General features: G+C 42.2%; 1 protein-coding gene across 1 annotated transcript in view; it reads left to right on the top strand.

Moving 5' to 3' along the window:
- The window catches only part of ENTREP2 (endosomal transmembrane epsin interactor 2), a 559,705-nt gene that overhangs the window by 360,442 nt on the left and 177,663 nt on the right, over positions 1 to 21,600 (top strand). Inside the window, exon 4 of the mRNA XM_069956552.1 lies at positions 11,385 to 11,516. Within this exon, the coding sequence (XP_069812653.1) occupies positions 11,385 to 11,516 (132 nt within the window). The remainder of the gene's footprint in view (positions 1 to 11,384; positions 11,517 to 21,600) is intronic.

Raw genomic sequence — 21,600 nt, 5'->3', positions numbered from 1 at the left:
CCCCTGGTGGATAGGTCCTGAGACGATTTCAGCTACAAACACTTTTAGGCTGTCTTTAATATAGGTCATTCAGTTTTTAGAATGTGCCTTGCTTGCATTTTATTGTCTTTCATTGGAGCTCCAGGATTGAAATACATCTTCTGTCTATTATTACAGCCACACATAAATATTTGATAGGGAGTAATTAATTATCATCTGCAATACAAACCTTTAAGAAGTCAGTTTAATTAGACCGCTAGTTTATTTCTATTTATGTCTATGTCTCGTGGAATAACAGCTACTTTTAATTCCCACCAAGCCTAACAGTGTCATGGGATAATTGGTATTAAATCCTTAATTATTTGGAAATGTGATAGCTTAGAATTTTTATTCTAAATTATGGTTTTAATCAACAAAGACTTTGTTGAACATTGCAAGAGATAGCAATGGTACTGAGTAAAAGCATTTTTAGATTTTCAAAGGTTTGTCGATATACAGTGGTCTCTATATAGATCTTTTGAACATTTGATAATTGACGATCATGTAGGCTACTTAATTTATAGTTTATGCACACTTAGGCCCTTATGCACAACTTTTGAGGTTTAAAGACCCCTATTATAGCAGGCTAAGAAATGTATTTCCCTTGCTGTACCTTTATATTCTCTGATTTCATATGGGGGGATAGAGTGTTCTTTTCTACCAGGTACTACTTAAAACCACTTAAATAATGCCATGTTGCTTTATATGACATTTTAAAGAGGTATGCTCCCCCCAGAAGTAACTGAAGAGATAATATCTCTGAAATATGGTGTTTTACAGAACAGATCACAATAAAGAGCATGGGTGTCAAAGTCTGGCCCATGGAAAAGAGATTGACACCCTTGGTCTAAAGGCCCTATTCCACCAACAGATCTGACAACAGATTTTCTGCCAAAGATTTGAAGCCAAACCCAGGAATGGATTTGAAAAGAGGAGAAATCAAGTCTTTCCTTTATGACCTGATCTCTGTTTATAGTCTGTTCCTGGGTTTGGCTTCAAATCTTTGGCAGATAATCTGTCCTCAGATCTGTTGGTGGAATAGGGCCTTAAGTAACCCTAGAGTAATTATATTTGGCCGACTGAGAAAAATCAACTAATCTGCTTGAGCTTGCCCGTCAGTACATAGTATGAACACATCAGACCCCATACATCTTGTGCAACCTCTATATACACCTTATGTACACCCCTAACTACTCTAACACACCACTTAGAGTACTTAGGGGTGCACATCATAGAGGTGCATCACAATACTTATCCACATCCAAGAGATTAAAATCCTTATTTGCCACTGTTAGAGAGTCATGTGGTAACATTGCTGGAAGCTCCCCTTCTTACCAGACCAGCCTTATATGCTGACAATGCGTCTCCTCTTATACAGCACCAGGAACACTACACGCTGCTCTCAAACAGTGCTGTTCCTTTCTCTCCATGGCTGGTAAGCATTGCCTTTTACCCTGCCTACCTACCTATACTTCCAAACTAATGTGAGCCTTTAATCCTCACAGCAAAGCGATGTTTCGGCTTATACACAAGCCTTTCTTAAGGCTTGTGTATAAGCCGAAACATCGCTTAACTGTGTGGATTAAAGACTCACGTTACTTTGGAAGTGCTGTCTCCTAGGAAGTGCTGTCTCATGTTACTTTGGAAGTGCTGTACGCCGGTCTTATATTAGGCCCCACCCCCTTCTCTCCGACAAGCGTGCGCATCTGGCAAGCCGGGCACCCGAATCTGCACCCGGTGTACAAAATCTACACCGGCTTCCAGCAGGTGTCATTTTTGATCATGATTGATGCCTTCTCCCCGCCTTAAACGCCCCCCCCCCCTCAAAAAAAGCTCCACCAGCCTGCCCATTGGGCGAGCAGGGCGTACGGTAGGCGTACACCAGGGAGAAGGGGCAAGTCTGCACCTTTTCCCTGGCGTACGCCTCTGACGTACGCATCGTTAATTCCCCCCCCCCCTTCTGTTTATCTGGATACTGTGAGCGGATGGTTGGTCCAGTCCAGTGAGGCGAGCACCCTATGAACTGATACATTACATCTAAATTGTGCTGCTATTACTTCTGATATTACCTACCCATACTTGTCATGTCATAGGAATTGTGTGCAAAGAATGCCCTTTGTTTTTTTCTCCTTGTACTTACAGTACCTATGTTACCATTTATCTGCCAAGAGTAACAATAAGGTTGTTTATGCCCTTCCTCTCCAAGATTTGACTCCAAGACAATTGGTGCCTTTACAGAGAAAGATTTATCTGACAGATTTTTGAAGCCAAAGCCAAGAACAGACTAAAATCAGAGAACAGGTCTTAAAGGAAAGACTGAGATTTCTCCTCTTTTCAAATCCATTCCTGGCTTTGGCTCCAAAAAGATCATAGACCCATTTAGCATTTCATGATTATACATGTACAAAAACAGCACCACCCCTGCCCCAAGGTTGTGTGTGGTATGACGATTCAGCATTTAGCACTATTAACTTCAATGGAACTTAGCTGCAAAACTATGTCCGAACTGAGGACAGGAGAGGTGCTGTTTCTTGAAGAAAATGGCCATCTTTTACTAAACCTGAATGTCTGGTTTAAAGGACAACTCTGGCCAAAACTATTTTTTAATATGTTATTACTTACGGAAAGTTAGACAAATTTTTAATGTACATTAATTATGGGAAATGCACATATAGGGCTATTTCCCTTAATTTAGTAGATCAGGGAGACCTCAGTTTCTCTAAAAAGAGATGACATCAGGAACCGGGGGTGTAATTACAATGGATCGCCTGCAGGGGCGCACTATATATAGAAGTCAATGAGGACCATTGACTTCTATATATAGTACGCCCCTGCTGGACACTCCATTGAAATTACAATGGATGTGTATGTACATGTAATACAGTATACAGTGTTTTTGATTGAATACATTTATGGAATACTTTGGGGCGCAAGTGTCCTTGCTCCCCAAAGTATTCTATAAATGTAATCAATCAGTACATAACAGTAAGCATGCCACCGCCGCCACCGAACACCCGCCGCTACCGAACGCCTGCCGAACCGCCGCTCTGGACTACACTCAACTACTACTCTCATCAGAGAGAGTAGTAGCTGGGTTCTATCACCGCTGCCGCTGATGGGCGCAGGGGAGCCGCTCATCACTGTGCAGCTCTCATCCCCCTCCGCTCCCCCCTCTTCCTGCAGCCAAACTTTACTCTATGTAATGGCTGACTCCCCGCAGGCGCCGCTCTCCGATCACGCATGCCGGCTCCCGGTGCTTCCTGGTGTCCCCGGCCGGCATGCGTGAACGGAGAGCGGCGCCTGCGGGGATTTAGCGATCACATAGAGTAAAGTTTGGCTGGAGGAGGAGGGGGGAGCGGAGGGGGATGAGAGCTGCAGAGTGAGCGGCTCCCCTGCTCCCATCAGCAGCATCAGCGGCGGCGGCGGCGATAGAACCCAGCTACTACTCTCTCTGATGAGAGTAGTAGTTGAGTGTAGTCCAGAGCGGCGGTGTGGCGGGCGTTCAGTAGCAGCGGGCGTTCGGTGGCGGCGTGCTTACTGTTATGTACTGATTGATTACATTTATGGAATACTTTGGGGAGCAAGGACACTTGCTCCCCAAAGTATTCCATAAATGTATTCAATCAAAAACACTGTATACTGTATTACATGTACATACACATACACATCCATTGTAATTTCAATGGAGTGTTTAGCAGGGGCGCACTATATATAGAAGTCAATGGTACTCATTGACTTCTATATATAGTACGTCCCTGCAGGCGATCCATTGTAATTACACCCCTGGTTAGTGACGTCATCTCTTTTTAGAGAATCTGAAGTCTCCCTGATCTACTAAATTAAGGAAAAATAGCCCTATATGTGCATTTCCAATAATTAATGTACATTAGAAATTTGTCTAACTTTCCGTAAATAATAACATATAAAAAAATAGTTTTGGCCGGACTTCTCCTTTAAGCATGTTCATATGAAAAGGTTATATCTGATGAAAAGAAAAATAAATCTATTGTACATGTTCTTTCAATAACCATCAAGGTCGGCCCATGACTTTGTCTTAGCTTTTCATTTCAAAAAACACGATGTGAACTGGACCTAATTCACATGTCACAGTATAATTCCAATCCTATAGAAGGCCATACATCATAGTGGGCTGAATGGAATAATAAGCTCAACTGCAGAGCTGTGGTGCCTTGACAGGTTTAGCTCTAGTATATCTCTATACAATATCTGCACTGTTACAGATTAGCACACATATCTGTATATCTAACAGACCAGAGTATTCCAATAGTAGGAGCCATTAATTCTCAAGCAAACAGACACTAAACAGTGTAGCATGCCCGACATAAATCTATAGCGCTGATACAGTCACTAGCTTTGCTTTCTAATGCTGATGGTTACTAATTTGTGCCGGCAGAAATAATTTTTAAGACGCTGTAGTAAAGCTGTGTGCCTGAGCAGAATGCCAGATTATTCTTAAGCCCCAGCTGCTAATGAAAACTGTCAGTCATGATTAAACATACAGCTCTTCAGTAAATTATGTCACTTAAGAAGCGGTGGCATAGTCAAACTACTGCCGCACAGGAGCGGAATACCAAAGTCTTGTGATTACAGCTGCAAACACTGGGAACATCAGCACTGATGAACAAGACCCTGCTCCCAATCCTCTTACCATAGTCTTTTGTGTTGGGTTTTATATTAATAACACTCTTCTGATGTTTGTATAATTTATTTCAATCCAGCAACATTATGTAAATAAGCTTGTGCAGTGCATACACTGTATATTGATTATTTTATAGTCATACCGTGTATCAAGACCTGCCTTTTGACACTTCTGTAGTTGGCAGTGATACACATGAAGGGAAATAATTGTCCATTATTACCACATGCTGTTCAGTTAGTAGGTGGTTGCTGTGGTTGCACTATGTGCCAGGTATGGCATGCTTATTCTGTGATCTAACATATAAACAAAGATGAGGAATGATGGAACTGTTGGTGGGGTGATGGTGGGGGATCTGAAAGGTGAGTCGGTTATTTTTAGTAATATACAGCTTTGAAAATGTCAGCATATGTCCATTAATTCCTGTAGTATCATTTATTTACTGTAGGTTTCTTTAGTATTTTTTTTAAAGAAATCTAGCTATAGATAAGATTGGTGTAAAACAACAATAACAGAAAGTACATGCAGTGGCTAAATATTACAAAAAATTAAGTTTTGATTGGTTAAAGTACAACCACAATTCCAAAAAATTTTGCACACTGTGTGAAAATGTGAATTTAACATAATGGAATGATCAAATGCTGAAAAAGGGCACATTCACCATCCGGGGGGGGGGGGGGGGGGGGGGGGGGGGGGGGGGGGGGTAGAGCTTGATGGCAGGAAAGCATATTAAAAAAAAATTGGGTCAAGGGCAACTAGAGGCTAGAAAAGTTAGTGGGGCTAATAAAAGGCAGCTGAAGGAGCCGAGGGCTGCCCTGAGTTCCAAATAGGCACAAGTTATTTTCATAACATGTTAAAGGGGTTATCCAGTGCTACAAAAAAATGGCCACTTTTTCCCCCACTCTTGTCTTCAGTTCAGGTGTGATTTGCATTTAGGCACTATTTACTTTAATGAAACTAAGTTTCAAACCCAACCCAATCTGTAGACAAGAGCGGGGCAAAAGTGGCCATGTTTTTGTAGCACTTGATAACCCCTTTAACATTTCTCACTTTCAACATCTTATATGTGTTCTGTCTCCTATTATGAATGTCAGGGTGAAATGAGATTTGCAAATCACTGTGTTGTTTTCTCTTTGTCATCACTCAAATCGATCCCTGTCACAACAATCTAAATTCCAAATTCACCTATCTGTATGTTATAGGCTATGTTCCCACGGCGTACAAATCTCGGGGAAGGTGGCCATCTTGTAACATAGACGACCGCTTATGATGATGATCAACATAGCCATAGAGTGGGACAAAACCTAAGTACCTGAAGAATACCCACACAAACTTGTGTCTGGGAAGTGAACAATCTATTTCTTTGGATTACTATCCAATATTTTCTGGCAATGGATACCATAGTTTTTAGAGTGGGCTTTCTTAATACCTTTGTCAGAAAAGTAATCCAGTTTCAGCTACAATAATGCTGGAAAAAAGGACATGTAACTTGTGGCGATAGAATCCATTTTTCTGTCCCTGAACACAAAGTGCTCATTTAAGAACAAAATAACATGCCATGTTGGGAAGCTTTTTCCCTACTGAAGAACATATTGATTTTTTTTGTGTACCGCTTACTATTACATCAGTCGTTCTCTAGCTAAAGTGCCTTAGCATAGGAAAGAACACAGATTTCAGAGTGTGAATCCACAGCCTTTACAACATTTTTTTTTCAACACCTGTCACTATTTTTAGCATTCCCAGGGGGTCAAAGACCCAGCATTACATATTTAGTCTGTAATGAATAATTCAGACTTGTCTGATCATATGCTATATTGCAATCCCAAGTACTTCTACAGAGATTTATTTCATGGTCCTGTTTAATATAGATTTCATTATGTAGAAAGCTGCAAAATGCTTCCAGAAAATTTTCTACTGTAATATGTATGTCTTGCATTTTTTGTATATTTTATGAACAGAAACATATGAATGATAAAGATACATATTGATTACATTTGGATTATTCCTATGGATAAGAGGTGCCATTTACTGTCTAATACATATATAATGTACATAAACATTATAATGCCACGTGCACTTTTTACATATAATTTTCAAGGCTATGTTCACATCTGTGTTGGAGGTTCCATATTTGTCACATTTAATGGAAAATAGCACTGGCAAAACAATATACTTCTTGGTGAATCTAGATGTACCCTATTATAGGTCAATGGAAATCGACAATATTAGGAATCCTGTACATGATGGGGTGGGCAGTTGGGGGTTAACAGGTATGGGATCAGATGCAGGGCAGGGGGTTAAGAGCAGGCCAAGAGGAGAACTGGAATAAGGAGGAGGCTGGCAGAGGGCTAGGAGCCTGTCATTTACGGGTGGATTAAAAGGTTAGGTGAGTTAAGAGTAGCTAATTAAAGAGGAAGTTAAAGGAGGATCTTACCATTTCACATGCCCAGACCAGGGACAGCCTGCCCACCTGCCCTTTTTAAAATCATGGAGGTGGGTGGTTTGTTAAGGATTCTGGCATGTTTTTTTTTAGGACAGCCAGCCCCCCTCCTTATCTGGCAATTAAGTTGGGTCATGATTTTGGTGGTTACTGCTTAAGCAGGTTTTACACTAAGGTTCTATAGGAACCTTGGGTAGCAGCACATTTGTCAACCCAGATCTGGGAATTGGGGATTGTCTTGTACTGCTTTCATGGCCCTCCATGACCTTCCTGAGTATGGGAAATTGTTTCTATAGCTACTTAAAGGAGAAGTCCAGCGAAAAATTTTATTAAAGTATTGTATTGCCCCCAAAAGTTATACAAATCACCAATATACACTTATTATGGGAAATGCTTATAAAGTGCTTTTTTCCCTGCACTTACTACTGCATCAAGGCTTCACTTCCTGGATAATATGTCACTTCCTGGATAAAATGGTGAAGTCACGACTCCCAGAGCTGTGCGGGCTGTGGCTGCTGGAGAGGATGATGGCAAAGGGATGCTCAGTGTCCCTCCAATGCCCTGTGTCCCTCAGTGTCCCCTTTCCAATAATCCTCTCCAGCTGCCACAGCCCGCACAGCTCTGGTAGTCGGGTCGTGACATCACCATTTTATCCAGGAAGTGAAGCCTTGATGCAGAACTAAGTGCAGGGAATAAAGCACTTTATAAGTGTTTCCAGTAAACAGTGTATATTGGTAATTTGTATAACTTTTTTTTTTTTTGGGGGGGGGAGGCAATACAATACTTTAATAAAAAATAATTCGCCAGACTTCTCCTTTAAGGACCAGACCAATTTCTCGTATTTAAAAAGGCCATAGTTCTTGCATTTTTAACCTACAGACTCATATGAGCCCTTATTTTTTGTGGGTAATTCATAGAACTTTAATTTAATTTTACTGCTTTGAAAAAAAAATTGAATTTTTTTTTTATCTAAATGTGTTTAAAATTGCTCTTTTATAATCCTTATGAAGCTTTTATTTTTTGGTCTGTGGGGCTAATTCAGACATTATTTTTGAGCCATAATCTACTATTTATTGATAGCTTGGTCTTTCATTATCTTTTATTCAATTTTGTCTGGATGTGATGTGACCAAAAGTCTGCAAATCTACAGTATGTAATTGGTCATCAAAGGTTTAAAGATGTTATAATTTGACATGTTTTCCACTTAACCAAAGGGGCTGCTATGGCCAATATTTTTTAATGTTACACAGTGTCTGGCGTCATTATTGATGGGAATGGGAGAAGGAGAAAGAGAATTAGGGGTTAAGTAATTCAACCCCAGTAATCTACAATACCCCTGGACATGTACTGCCTAATTCTTCAAGATAACAGCAGTAGTAGCAATGTAGGATGCTTAAACAACCTGACAGGCTTCCTTTTCTTTCCAGTCAGTTAAGAACTCCAATTCTTAACATGCCTTATCAGCCAAATAAGGGTGGTATTACACGGGCCGAGCAGGGCCCGATAATACCTGTAAATGAGCAGCGATCTGCTAGATCGTTGCTCGTTTACTGGACCTATTACACGGCCCGATAATCGTTTGACAAGAGCTGCAAGGACATCGTTATCGATGTCCTTGCAGCCCTTGCTAAACTGGCATACATTACCCATCCACGTTCCAGGGCTGCTCCTGCGTCTGCTTCTCCCGGGGGTCCCGCGCGCTCTCTAGCGTCACAGCAGCCTGTCAGCTGGTAGGCCGCTCAGCCAATCACAGGCCGGGACCGCCGCGGCCTGTGATTGGCTGAGCGGCCTATCAGCTGACAGGCCTCTGTGACGCTAGAGCGCGCGCGGGACGCAGGGAGAAGCGGACGGCAGGAGCAGCCCTGGAACGTGGATGGGTAATGTATATCGTTAGTCGCCGGCCACGCACCGCTATTACACGCAGCGGTGCGCGGTCGGCGCCCGACGAAAATAGGTTCTAACCTATATCAACGATCAGCCGATGATCGTTGTCATCGGCTGATCGTTGCATTTATTACAGGGAGCGATAATCGGCCGAATCGGGCCAATTCGGCAGATTATCGTTCCGTGTAATACCACCCTAAGTCTAGCTGGGTCTTTCACTAACACAAATATAGTGATTGATAGCTCTCTTCGCTACCTACTGACTCTGCACCCCCACCCCCCATAGAGCATGTTTTGCTGCCGCAAGGTCCATGCTTTTCCCTTGAAGATTTAGCAGCCAACTATCCTGGTCCTCTGCTCCCTTCCCATGAAGATAATACATTTTGCATCACACAAAATAAAACTAATGTAAAGTATACATCATAAGAACACAGGAGATAGGATATAGCCTCATGTTGTGTAAATTCTGCAGCAAATCGGTTCCAAATCTTTACCAAGTTGCATCCACCATCTGTGACAAACCCTTAGGGTGGTATTACACGAAGCGATTTTTTTCAATTAACGATTAACGATAAACGATCTCCAACGATCGCAATAGCGGTTGCCTAATAATCGTTCGTTTTACTACACAGAAAGATTATCGGTTATATTGGAGCAACAAAATTCAAGAACACTCCCCTTTCAATTTGCGAATGAACAGGGAACGGCTAACAACATCTTATTCAAACGAACGATGTGCGAACGATGTGTAAAAGACAAACGATAAAAATAGATCCAAAACCTATTAAACGACCAACGACCAATCGTTCGTCGTTTAATCGTTGTCTACTATTACACTTAAAGATAATCGTTCAAATACGACCGATTGAACGATTATTCGAACGATAATCGCTTCGTGTAATACCACCCTTTGTGTACTACATACATTAAGAATTAGTTTTAGTTGTCTATGACAGTGGAGACACCTTCTGCTCCCTCAGAGGTGCACTGACTGGCAGTGTCCAGGCAGCAGCTCTCTCTTTCGTGGTGCAGCAGACAGCAGCCCCTGGTGGTTATTGATGGTCACTGCTGTTTCCCCAATTAGCGCTATATTCACTTGGTCCCACAGAGGAAAGAGGGGAGCATTTCTCATCTCCGTGCTTTTGTCTGCCAACTTAAACTTAAACTTGTGTGCATAAACTACATACTAAAGTGTATGGTTCATGTATCTGCATTGTTGGGGCCTACAATATGTATAAATCGCAAATTATGATATCTTATTTCCCCAGTGGTTTGTAATAAGAGCTATGCCATTACTATGTACCTTAATGGATTATGATGGTGCTACAGTGCTGTATGTGCATTTAAAGCTAAAGTATGGCTAGTTGTTTTCCACTTTTTCTTATTCTTTCCACTTTCTTTAGCCCTTGCACTTATTTAGCAATGTATAATGTCAGGTACTGTCACTTTAAGTAGTAAATGTAAGTGCTTTTCTTCGTAGAACAATAACTATATAGAGCTTACTATAAGGTTCCCTAACTAAGTAAAAGGTGATTGGATGTAAACTGCTGTTCTGCTCCATCCATTGGTGGTAGGCATGACACTGAGAGACTTCCCTTCAGGATGTGATTTTTTTCTGCATGATTTTTCAGCCCTGCTGGTCAGGAGCAATGCTCTTTGAATGATCACTTACGGCTTTGAAATGATTGTGATCTGTTAAAAAATTGATCCAAGATAGCCCTGTTATAGGTGGATCATGCCACTAGTCATTACATAGCCTGAAAATACATTATCTTTGTATTTTTGATTGCAAGAATCTTAAAAGAGAACTCATGTGAGATTAAAAAGGGGGGGGGGGGGGGAGGGGGGATATAATAAACAAAGTAAACCCGTCTCACTGCCTCTGTAGCGCCGCTCCTGGGTTCTGCTGATGGCCGCCAGATATCATTTTCACCTAGAATCTGGGTACTGTACAACATGTACGTGTCTCTTCTTGCTGCATGTCTACTCATGGCCCAGCTGAACGATTGCTGACTCAGCCAGTCAGTGACTGGGGAAGTGTAACTGGGCCAGTAACTGACTGACTGAGCAGGCAATCCATCATGTGGGTACATGAAGTTGCAGCTAGCAGAGCTGCAGGTGGCCGGCGGCTGTCAACAGGACTCGGGAGGGCACGAGCACAGGTAAGAATACTTTGTTAATTAGTTTCCCACACACCCCTGATTTCTCCTTTAAGGATGTTCTTACCATCTCTGAAAAGCAACACTTTTAGTGGATAGACACAATGTTACACAAAGGGTATTAATTTCATGGCCATTTTCATTCGCATGGACTATTCCATGATGTCTTAGCAGTAATCTCACTTGTTGTGTCAAGGTCTCAATATTTTTCTTTTTTTCCTCGCAGATAAATATTAACAGTAATGGAGTCTGTGTCTGTTGTGAAATGCAACATCAGACATCTGGCTGTAGTAACCCTGGAGAAACCCTGAAACTCAACCCTTTACAGGAGTGTAGTGCTGTGCGATTGACACTAAAGGTAAGCCAAACTAAATCCTTTACATGTCTAACACCTCAGCTGACATAGCCGATTAATTATGATTGTGGGGAGCTGCAGGAGGGCTCCTCTGACAATTTTTAGATCAACCGTGGAGCCCATAGGAGATAGCAAGGGTCTATTACATGGAGCAATGGCTCCGGTCCCGCTCAGCCAATCAGTGGTGCTGATTAGCTAAGAGGGACCGATGGGAGCCGGGAGACTGACATGCAGCTGCGTCGCCAGAGCAGGTAATGTGGGGCTACAGGAAGTGGGGCTGCGGGCGGCAGGGCTGCGGGCAACAGGGGGTTAAAGCACATACTCAAGGCGGGATGTCAATCCCGCTGCGAGTATGTGCTCTATAGAAATTAATGGGACTGGATCCGCAGCGGATCTCGCTGCTAATCCACAGCATGAGATCTGCTGCGGATCTGGTAGGTGTGAAGGCACCCTAAATGGTATATAACCGCTTATTAACCACATATTTATATTGAGTCATGTGGAGGCTTATTTTTGTGGTGCAAGTTGCACTTACTTGTACCTCTTCTTTACCACAGAATGCAATAAAAAATTATTTATAGAGCAAAATAAGAAAAAACTTAATAATTTGCACCATTTTGTAGGGCCAAATTTATACTGTATGGTAAAATTAAAATAATAACATTATTGCATGGGTAAGTGCTTTTTCGGCAATACCAAAGTTGGATAATTTTAGTTTTACAATGAAATAATAATAATAATAATAATAATAATAATAATTGCACCAATATGTTCTAGCCCCTATAACTAATTTTCCACATACAGAGCTATGTAGAGTTCATTTAGTGTGTAATGGTCCGTAGTTTTTATTAGCACTACTTTTGCCTAGATGGGACTTTTTGATCATTTTCTACTCTCTACTTTCTATTTTTTTTTTCTGGGAAATGATGTTACAAAAATCAGCAATTCTAACATTTTAAGGAATGTTCTACAGGTTTTTTTTTTAAATATTGTTAAAAATATTTGTATATATTTTTTTAGCCCTATCTTATCATTGAATTAATCTATGTTATCTGTGCTCTATTGGTACAGTCTGCAACGGTCAGACTCAATCAGCAGAGCCATGTCCAGCACTAAGGCCTAGCAGAGGCATTGGACTGTTGTGACAACCTATTGGCACTGTTTAGAAAGCTAATGACACCCTATATGAGTTATAGTGTTATTATACGTCAACTGTAATTCACATTACAAACTGCTGTTACACTGTTAGCTATTAGATCAGGAAGACACACCTTTCAAATATCAGTCTGTGCTTCCAGAAAGTAGAAACATGCTTCTATTAAATAAAATGTATGGGCAAAGAGGCTCCTGAAGGGCACCAAGATGAAATGACTTCTTACTGCCCCCTCCCATACCTTAACCTGCTTGGGAAAAGAAAGAGAGGAAGTATTCCAGCGTGCAGCTTGGAAAAACCTCTTTGACTCCATGTACCAGAGAAAATAAGCTAAGGTAAGGTAAGTTGTATCTCTTTGTCCTGACAGCTATCTAACAGTGTCAGCAGTTTGTAACATGAATTATAGCTGACAGATTCCCTTTAAGGTTTCATTAGCACCAGTGGCACATTATTGTATTGATCAGTGTGGATACCAGTTTCACATTGGATCAGACTTCTGAGGCATCGATATTTGATCAATGTCTATACTTAGCCATCCCCAGATATTAGCAGAAAGAAGTTATTGTGTCTGTTATAGTTTTACTTTACTGCATTAAGACAATATACTGTTATACTAATATAATGGATAACCAATTGCAAAGAGAATAACTGCAATGTGAAATGTAACCTAATATTTCAGACAGTATATCCATGGAGTTGCCAGTTTTGAGATCTACTTTGTCTTACATGGCAGAGTTACAGCATGTTAATCACGTTACTGACATCTACATGGATTCAATGCCTATAACTTTCTGAGCTGTTTAGAGGATGAAAGATACCACTCGAATTGCTGTTCAACAGCTGCATCACATTTGTATTATTAATGGATGTGTATTAGTAGCTAATCTTATCTTAGAAATGACAGACAATATATTTTACATAACAATTGGGACTTTAGAATGAAAAACTACATAAAGGGAGTTGTACAATAATCTTTGAACTGAAATGTTGTACTTTTTCCTGGTAACATAATAGGCAACATCTGTATGTTGTGTTCATACTACAGTATGCAGTATTTGCAAGGGACATCAGATTTTTTTTTTTATTTTGTTGAGAAATCTAGATAAGGAACTAAGAAGTGAGAAAACTAAGAAATGTGAGATAATATAAAATAATATACAACACTGGTGACCAACCAGCTTATTGAAATTTACGGACAGACTATTAGGTTTTCCTGTTGGCTTTTACACAAAGGGAAAATAATTAATATACCTTTTGCAGAACACCGGTCCTTCTAACTACAAAATAAAAAATTAAGAATTAAAAAAAAAAAAAAAATATATATATATATATATATATATATATATATATATACAAAATTGGATTATGTGAGAAATGTGTCCTCAGGATCGCTCTGCTCCCCCACATTAACCAATTCATGATCTTCCCTGGGAACCTGTATCCTATTTTTGGTCACAGAGCCTTTAAGTGAATGCCTGTGAGTTCAATGGGTAACTGTTCCTTAGGGAATATGCTGGGCAGGTAGACCTGAAGAACCCTAAGGTGGTGATGCATTTAAGGAAAAAAGATGATGGTTGAAAAATTGTTAATGAACGATCACTCTGCAGACGCATCTATGCGCATTTGTGTGCACTTTGGCTGTTATAGCTGTTCAGACTGGCCATAAATGATCATGGACACCTAGAGAATGACAAACTATGTCTTTGGGAATGTTCTGGAAATATTCTGAGACCATTCTTTTCTGAAAAATCGTTCATGGATGAAAGATCTTTAATAAACAAAAAATCTATGGTCTGACTATTGGTAGAAAATGTTTTCTCAAGATATGTATGGACACCTGTACTTATTAACTTCCATGATTTAAGCTTCAAACTGAAATGAGACATCTTCCATCTGGATAAGGCTTTGGTATTTGAGTCCAAGGTGGACAGATTGGTACATTAATGGTGTGAAGCTAGATCTGTATTCTAACATAACGAAATGGAGGTGAGCAAACTTGCCAAAAGTATGGGTTTACATGAATTCGAGCTATCTGCATTTGAATCCTGCTTCCTGGAGAAGGTAGGTTCATCCTATGGCCTGGTTCACTCTTAGTAAGACACCAACCGTTCTGTGACATGGCCGTGTCACAGAACGGCTGGGGTCGGTGAAGTTTATCCCGGACGATATTGCAGAACTGGCCAGATGAACTTCTTTTCGTGTGTGCCCGTTTCCCAATTCACCATAACTGACAATTCTGTATTGCTTCTATTCAATGAATAGCGGCTGCACAAAACTGACATGTCAGTTTTTCTTACAGCTGCTAGGAATCCCGGACAGAGTGTATACTATATGTATACACTCAGGCCAGGATTCCTCTGAATCGTGCAACATTTTCTATTAATCATGGCCGGTGTTGCAATTTGATAGTAGGGATATGTTGTGTGAACATAGCCTTTGGCTGTATCCATGTTTTCCAGGCAGTCCTTAGCTACATCCACCTTCTTCAGGCATACAAATGCTCATTGAGTTCTTGTGAATCTTTACTGGTTATTTGTTAAATGTACAATGGTATTGAAGAACTCTATATGTTACAATCTGTACTGTCATGTGTACTTGTAAGACGTGTACAGTACTTCAGCCTCATCACAAATATGTGAATTATATTGAATACTAATTATGTTAAATATAAAACTAATTTATATAGTTTTTGCAAATCATTAGTTGTTGATATATTGTATTGTCATGGTATAGCTATATTCACACATTTTTTTTCTATCCTTTTTTAAAAGAAAAAATGACATCCGTCATTTTGAGATTAAAATGACATCCGTCATTGCGCTGTTTGGCTGCCCGTCAGTGCAATTACGGCTGTTGGTACATTATTCTAGTTTAGGTGGACTAATTGGCCTTTGGATGTGTCTTTAATTGAAAAGTCCATTGCATTTAATAGTTAAAATGGTAAAAGGATGGTGCATAGCATTGAATTCAATGAAATCGTTGCAATAACGTCTTTTAAAAATAGAAAAGGCAAATGTCTTTTCTCTTTTTTTTGATGTTGTGTGAACATAACCTATATATGAATACAGTCTGAAGTATTCTTTAACCTTTGTCACACAATCATGAAACAATTTGAAACAATTGTTCTCAGAATATTCCCTGTTCCCTCTTTATGCAGAGACCAGGCCTATGAGGCCATCACTAAAGAGCCCTTTACGAGGGGCGATTATTGCCCAGGAGTGTTGCAAGAAAAGCTACAGCAATCAGCCAAAACGCCCAATCCTCAGCTGGTCGTGTATTTAGTGCTTGCTTTTAAATTTATCATCATTGGCCACACTTCTTCCTGTGTAAATAGAGGATGTGAGGCCGATGACAATAAAGGGGAACTGACAGCATGGATATACATATATCTGTGCTGTCAGTTTCCATATCTCACAGCAGTACATACCGCTGCTGCTTTGATAAGTTAAGGGATAAATGATATTCTACACAGCATACTCTTTGTAAACTGATGGTGGATCATTTATGTGAATGTTATTCTGATGGGATATTAGTCTGTAAGAGACTACCCAATGGCAGCTGTTAAATACTGAGGACTGAATTTCTTATAAGATCTCGGTGTCATGCCAATTTGTGGGAACATTTCACATGTCCAGATTTTCGCCTGGCCTGTTTATTTTGAATAGAGACCACAGTTTGGCAAGTGACCTGCGGATCTACTCATTCTCTATGAAGCTTCCGTTGAGAGACGAGTAAAGCAGTCGGCTCTTTCAAGTGGCTCCATAGAGAAAGAATAGAGCTACGAGTTACATGCCGAACCTCAGCTCTATTCAAACTTCCAGCATCATATTGTCATATGTAAGAGGTTGGAGTCATGGGACATTGATACAATACTTTGTGGCCTCATCTGAAGTATGCTGTTTAGTTTTGGGTACCAGTTCACAGAATTCTCGTTTTTGAAGATTAATATAGTCACCACACAGTATCAGGAAGAAATTTTTTCTTTTTTAGCCAATTTGGTTTATGTCTTTTTTTTTTACCCTTAGTTTCAACAGAGAGGAAACACCATTCTAAAGTTACCCATACCCCACTTTCCTTTAATTAGTTCATCACCCCCACACTCCTGTTTTGTTGAACGTAATAGACATTTGTGGGTTTTTTTGACTGTACAAACTGGATAACTTACAACATTTGCTGTTACAATGGATATTAATCCCTCTTTTTGATACCCTATGGCGACAGGAACTATTTCTTAATCTTTGGGCTATTAAACACATTTTGTGGACAGTGCTTTTGCTTATAATATAATGTCGTCAACATAAGCTCAACATTAATTTAGGACCAGTGCTGATATAGTAAAATTAGATCTTCTTTACCAATAAAGGCAACTACAAAGTATAAGAGAAAGAGCACATGGGCATTTTATTGATTTCCTATTGTCTGTTTATTGTACATAAGTTAAGATTATTTCCATACAAGTATAGGCTCTAAGTCATGACTAATGGCATAGCTTCCCTGGATCACTTATAAAGAGACAATTTTGGCTATCACAAGGTTGATATCAAGTGCTTGGCTAACAGGTTTTTATTGTTCACTTTGCTGACAAACACATACGTGAAAGATAAAGACTTGTTTATTCAGTTTGATCTCTCAAGGGCATTTCTTTCTGCGAGAGCAGAATCTAATATTGTGAACTTGCTTGACCAGAATATATATGTGTGTGGCTTCTATAACCACGGTTTGAACACCTGTCCCCATAAGCAAGGAAAAGATTCATTTAAGCTGGTTCTTCATTGTTTCTGCCATTTACAATAAGAAGAACCACAGCACTTCCACCTAGAATGTAACAAGTGATGTGTCCACTTATATTTAAAATAATTGATTTATTTCCTGTATGTGGAGGAGTATAATAATACATTAACTATATAGCTCTGTGAACAATAGGGAGTTTGAGTCCCCTATAATTGCTTTTCATCTCTCACATCCATAAAGTGTAATTTGTAGGAAGACACTTTATAGGCTATTTCTTGGTGTATGAAATCCTTTAAAGCGACTCTGTAACCACAATCTGACCCCCCTAAATCACTTGTACCTTCGGATAGCTGCTTTTAATCCAAGATCTGTTCTGAGGTCGATTCGGCAGGTGATGCAGTTATTGTCATAAAAACAACTTTTAAACTTGCAGCCCTGTGTCAAATTGGCATAGCCTAGAGTGTCTAGAGTGTTTCATCCCTCCTCCCCACCCTCTTCATCATTAGGAACGCCGCAAGAACAATTTCTTATTCATTAACTGTGTGAACACTGCACATGAGCTGGATCGTTAAGGCACCTGTGCAGTGTTCAGGTGAGGAATAGGAAAAATCCTGCCCGGAGGCATACCTAGTGATGAGGAGGGCGGGGAGGAGGGACAGAGAGGCGTTGCAATCCTAGGATGGACACACACCATAGGCCACACCAATTTGACACAGGGCTGCACAGGGTTTAAAAGTTGTTTTCAGGACAATAACTGCATCACCTGCTAAACGGACCCCAGGACTTGAATTAAAAACAGCTATCAGAAGGTGCAAGTGGTTTGGGGGGTCAGACTGTGGGTACAGAGTCGCTTTAACCCCTTGCCGCAAAATGACGTTCCTGGAACGTCATGTAAAGCAGGTAGTTCCCGCAACATGACGTTCCAGGAACGTCATGGCTTCCCTGCCTCCCCCCGCTGTCCCTATAGAAGATCGGGCAGCAGGAGGAGGCTGTGTCACACAGCATCCCCCTGCTGCCTCTGCCCGGAGGGGAGCCGCGCTCCCCCCGGGCAGTTAACCCCATAAACGCCGCGGTCAATGCGACCGCAGCGTCTATGGGGAGATCGGGCGATCGGGCGGCGGGGGGAGGCTGCAGCACGTTGCCTCCCCCTACCGCCACAACTAGTATGTCCCCCGGCCCCCTCCCCTTGTCCCCCGATACCGGAGATCACCTCTATTACCGTTATAGCGGTGATCTCCGGTACCGGGAATTACCGGCGCCGCCGAGAGCTTTCATCTCCCCCCACCGTGAATCCACGGTGGGGGGAGATGAAAAATGTCCCCTCAGACCCCAGATCAGCCCCCCGATCAGACCCCAGATCCCCGTACCCGGGCGGCCATCAGATCCAAGATGGCCGCCCCCATCCCTGCGATGTTTGTTCGCAGGGATGGATATAAAATAATGATCAAAGCCCCATGCTCTCCGCCACCGGAGGTAGCGGAGAGCATGGGGCAGTGATCGGGGACCCCCCCGTGTGGTCCCGGAGCAGGCGATCGGCGGTATATACTATATACCGCCGATCGCCTGTTCCCAGTGCTGCCCGGCACTTTTTATCCCCTGTCACCATACATCATTGGTGACAGGGGATAAAAAGTGTCACCGTGCCCCCCGCCAAGTCGCCCCCCACCCCCCAGTCACCCCCGTCCCCCAGTCACCCCCCCTTCCCCATATACTCACCGGATCCTGGAGCTCCGTCCTCCTCGACGTCCTGACTGCTTCTGATGTGCGCATGCGCGTCAGAAGCAGTTAGCTCTGAAAATTTAAAGTGACAGAGACCAATTTGGTCTCTGTCACTAAACTATGATTACTGTGATAGAAAATATCACAGTAATCATAGTAATACAGTGAAAATGAAAGTGAAAAAAGAACAAGTGAAAAAGTGTAAATGTGAAAAAGTGAAAAACATACAAACAAAATAAAACACACTTTTTATTATAGTAATAATTGCGGTTTACTCCCAGATTACCCGTAACCACCGCAGGTTGCCCGTATCCGCCCCAGTTTGCCCGTAACCACCGCAGGTTGCCCGTATCCGCCCCAGTTTGCCCGTAACCGCCGCAGGTAGCCCGTAAACACGCCAGATTACATGTAACCACCGCACGTTGCCCATAACCACCACATCTTGACCGTAACAACCCCAAATTGCCAGTGACCCCCTCCAGATTGCCCGTAACTACCGCACGCTGCCTCTGACCACCGCACGTTGCCTCTGACCACCGCACGTTGCCTCTGACCACGGCACGTTGCCCCTGACCACCGCACGCTGCCTCTGACCACCGCACGTTGCCATTGACCACCGCACGCTGCCTCTGACCACCGCACGTTGCCTCTAACCACCGCACGCTGCCTCTGACAACCGCACGCTGCCTCTGACCACCGCACGCTGCCTCTAACCACCGCACGTTGCCTCTAACCACCGCACGTTGCCCCTGACCACCGCAGGTTGCCCCTGACCACCGCAGGTTGCCCCTAACCACCGCACGTTGCCCCTAACCACCGCACGTTGCCCCTGACCACCGCACGTTGCCCCTGACCACCGCACATTGCCTCTGACCACCGCACGTTGCCCCTGACCACCGCACGTTGCCCATAACCACCGCACGTTGCCTATAACCACCGCACGTTGCCTCTAACCACCCCAAATTGCCAGTGACCCTCTCCAGATTGCCCGTAACCACGCCAGATTGCCTGTAACGACCCCAAATTACAGGTATCCATCCCAGATTACCTATAAACACTTCAGTTTATCCGTTACCACCCCACGTTGCCCGTTACCACCCCACGTTGCCCGTAACCACCCCACGTTGCCCGTAACCACCCCACGTTGCCCGTAACCACCCCAGATTCTCTGTAACCACCGCAGGTTGCCCATAACCACCCCAGGTTGCCCATAACCACCCCAGGTTGCCCGTGACCACCGCAGGTTGCCCATAACCACCCCAGATTATCCGTAACCACCCCACATTACCTGTAATCTCATTTTTTATTGTATTTTAGTAACTGCGCTATTCTAATAACTATTACTAGCTGCGGTTTTGCTCCAGCAAATTGGCGCTCCCTTCCTTCTGAGCCCTGCTGTGTGCCCATACAGTGGTTTATGCCCACATATGGGGTACCGTTGTACTCAGGAGAACCTGCGTTACAGATTTTGGGGTACGTTTTCTCTCCTGTTCCTCATGAAATTAAGAAATTTTTAACTAAACAAACATATTATTGGAAAAATTCGAGTTTTTCATTTTTACTGTCTTATTTTGAATACTTTCCTCTAATACCTGTGGGGTCAAACCGCTCACTGCACCCCAAGATGAATTCTTTCAGGGGTGTACTTTCCTAAATGGGGTGACTTTTGCTGGGGTTCTATTCTGCTGACACTACAGGGGCGCTGCAAACGCACCTGGCGCTCAGAAACTTCTTCGTAAAAATCTGCACTGAAAATGCTAATTGGCGCTCCTTCCCCTCTGAGCCCGGCTGGGTGCCCATACAGTGGTTTATGCCCACATATGGGGTATCGTTCTACTCAGGAGAACCTGCGTTACAGATTTGGGCATGCAGCTTCTCCCCTGTTCCTAGTGAAATTGAGAAATTTCAAACTAAACGAACATATTATTGGAAAAATTCTAGTTTTTCAATTTTACTGTCTTATTTTGAATACTTTCCTCTAATACCTTTGGGGTCAAAATGGTCACCACACCCCAAGATGAATTCTTTGAGGGGTGTACTTTCCAAAATGGGTGGACTTTTGGGGGGGTTCTCTTCTGCGGACACTACAGGGGCTCTGCAAACACACCTGGCGCTCAGAAACTTCTTCAGCAAAATCTGAACTGAAAATGCTAATTTGCGCTCCCTTCTTTCTGAGCCCTCCTGTGTGGCGATACAGTGGTTTATGCCCACATATGGGGTACCGTTGTATTCAGGAGAACCTTCTTTACAAATTTGGGGGTACTTTTTTTCTCTTGTTCCTCGTGAAATTGAGAAATTTCAAACTAAACAAACATAATATAGGAAAAATTCAAGTTTTTCATTTTTACTGTCTAATTTTAAATACTTTCCTCTAATACCTGTGGGGTCAAAATGGTCACCACACACCAAGATGAATTCTTTGAGGGGTGCACTTTCCAAAATGGGGTGACTTTTGGGGGGTTTCTCTTCTGCGGACACTACAGG

Source organism: Dendropsophus ebraccatus, chromosome 1, assembly GCF_027789765.1.
Source record: "Dendropsophus ebraccatus isolate aDenEbr1 chromosome 1, aDenEbr1.pat, whole genome shotgun sequence".
Classification (NCBI taxonomy): Eukaryota; Metazoa; Chordata; class Amphibia; order Anura; family Hylidae; genus Dendropsophus; species Dendropsophus ebraccatus.
The sequence above is the reverse complement of the archived record's forward strand: the minus strand, read 5'-3'. Positions and strand labels throughout refer to the sequence as shown.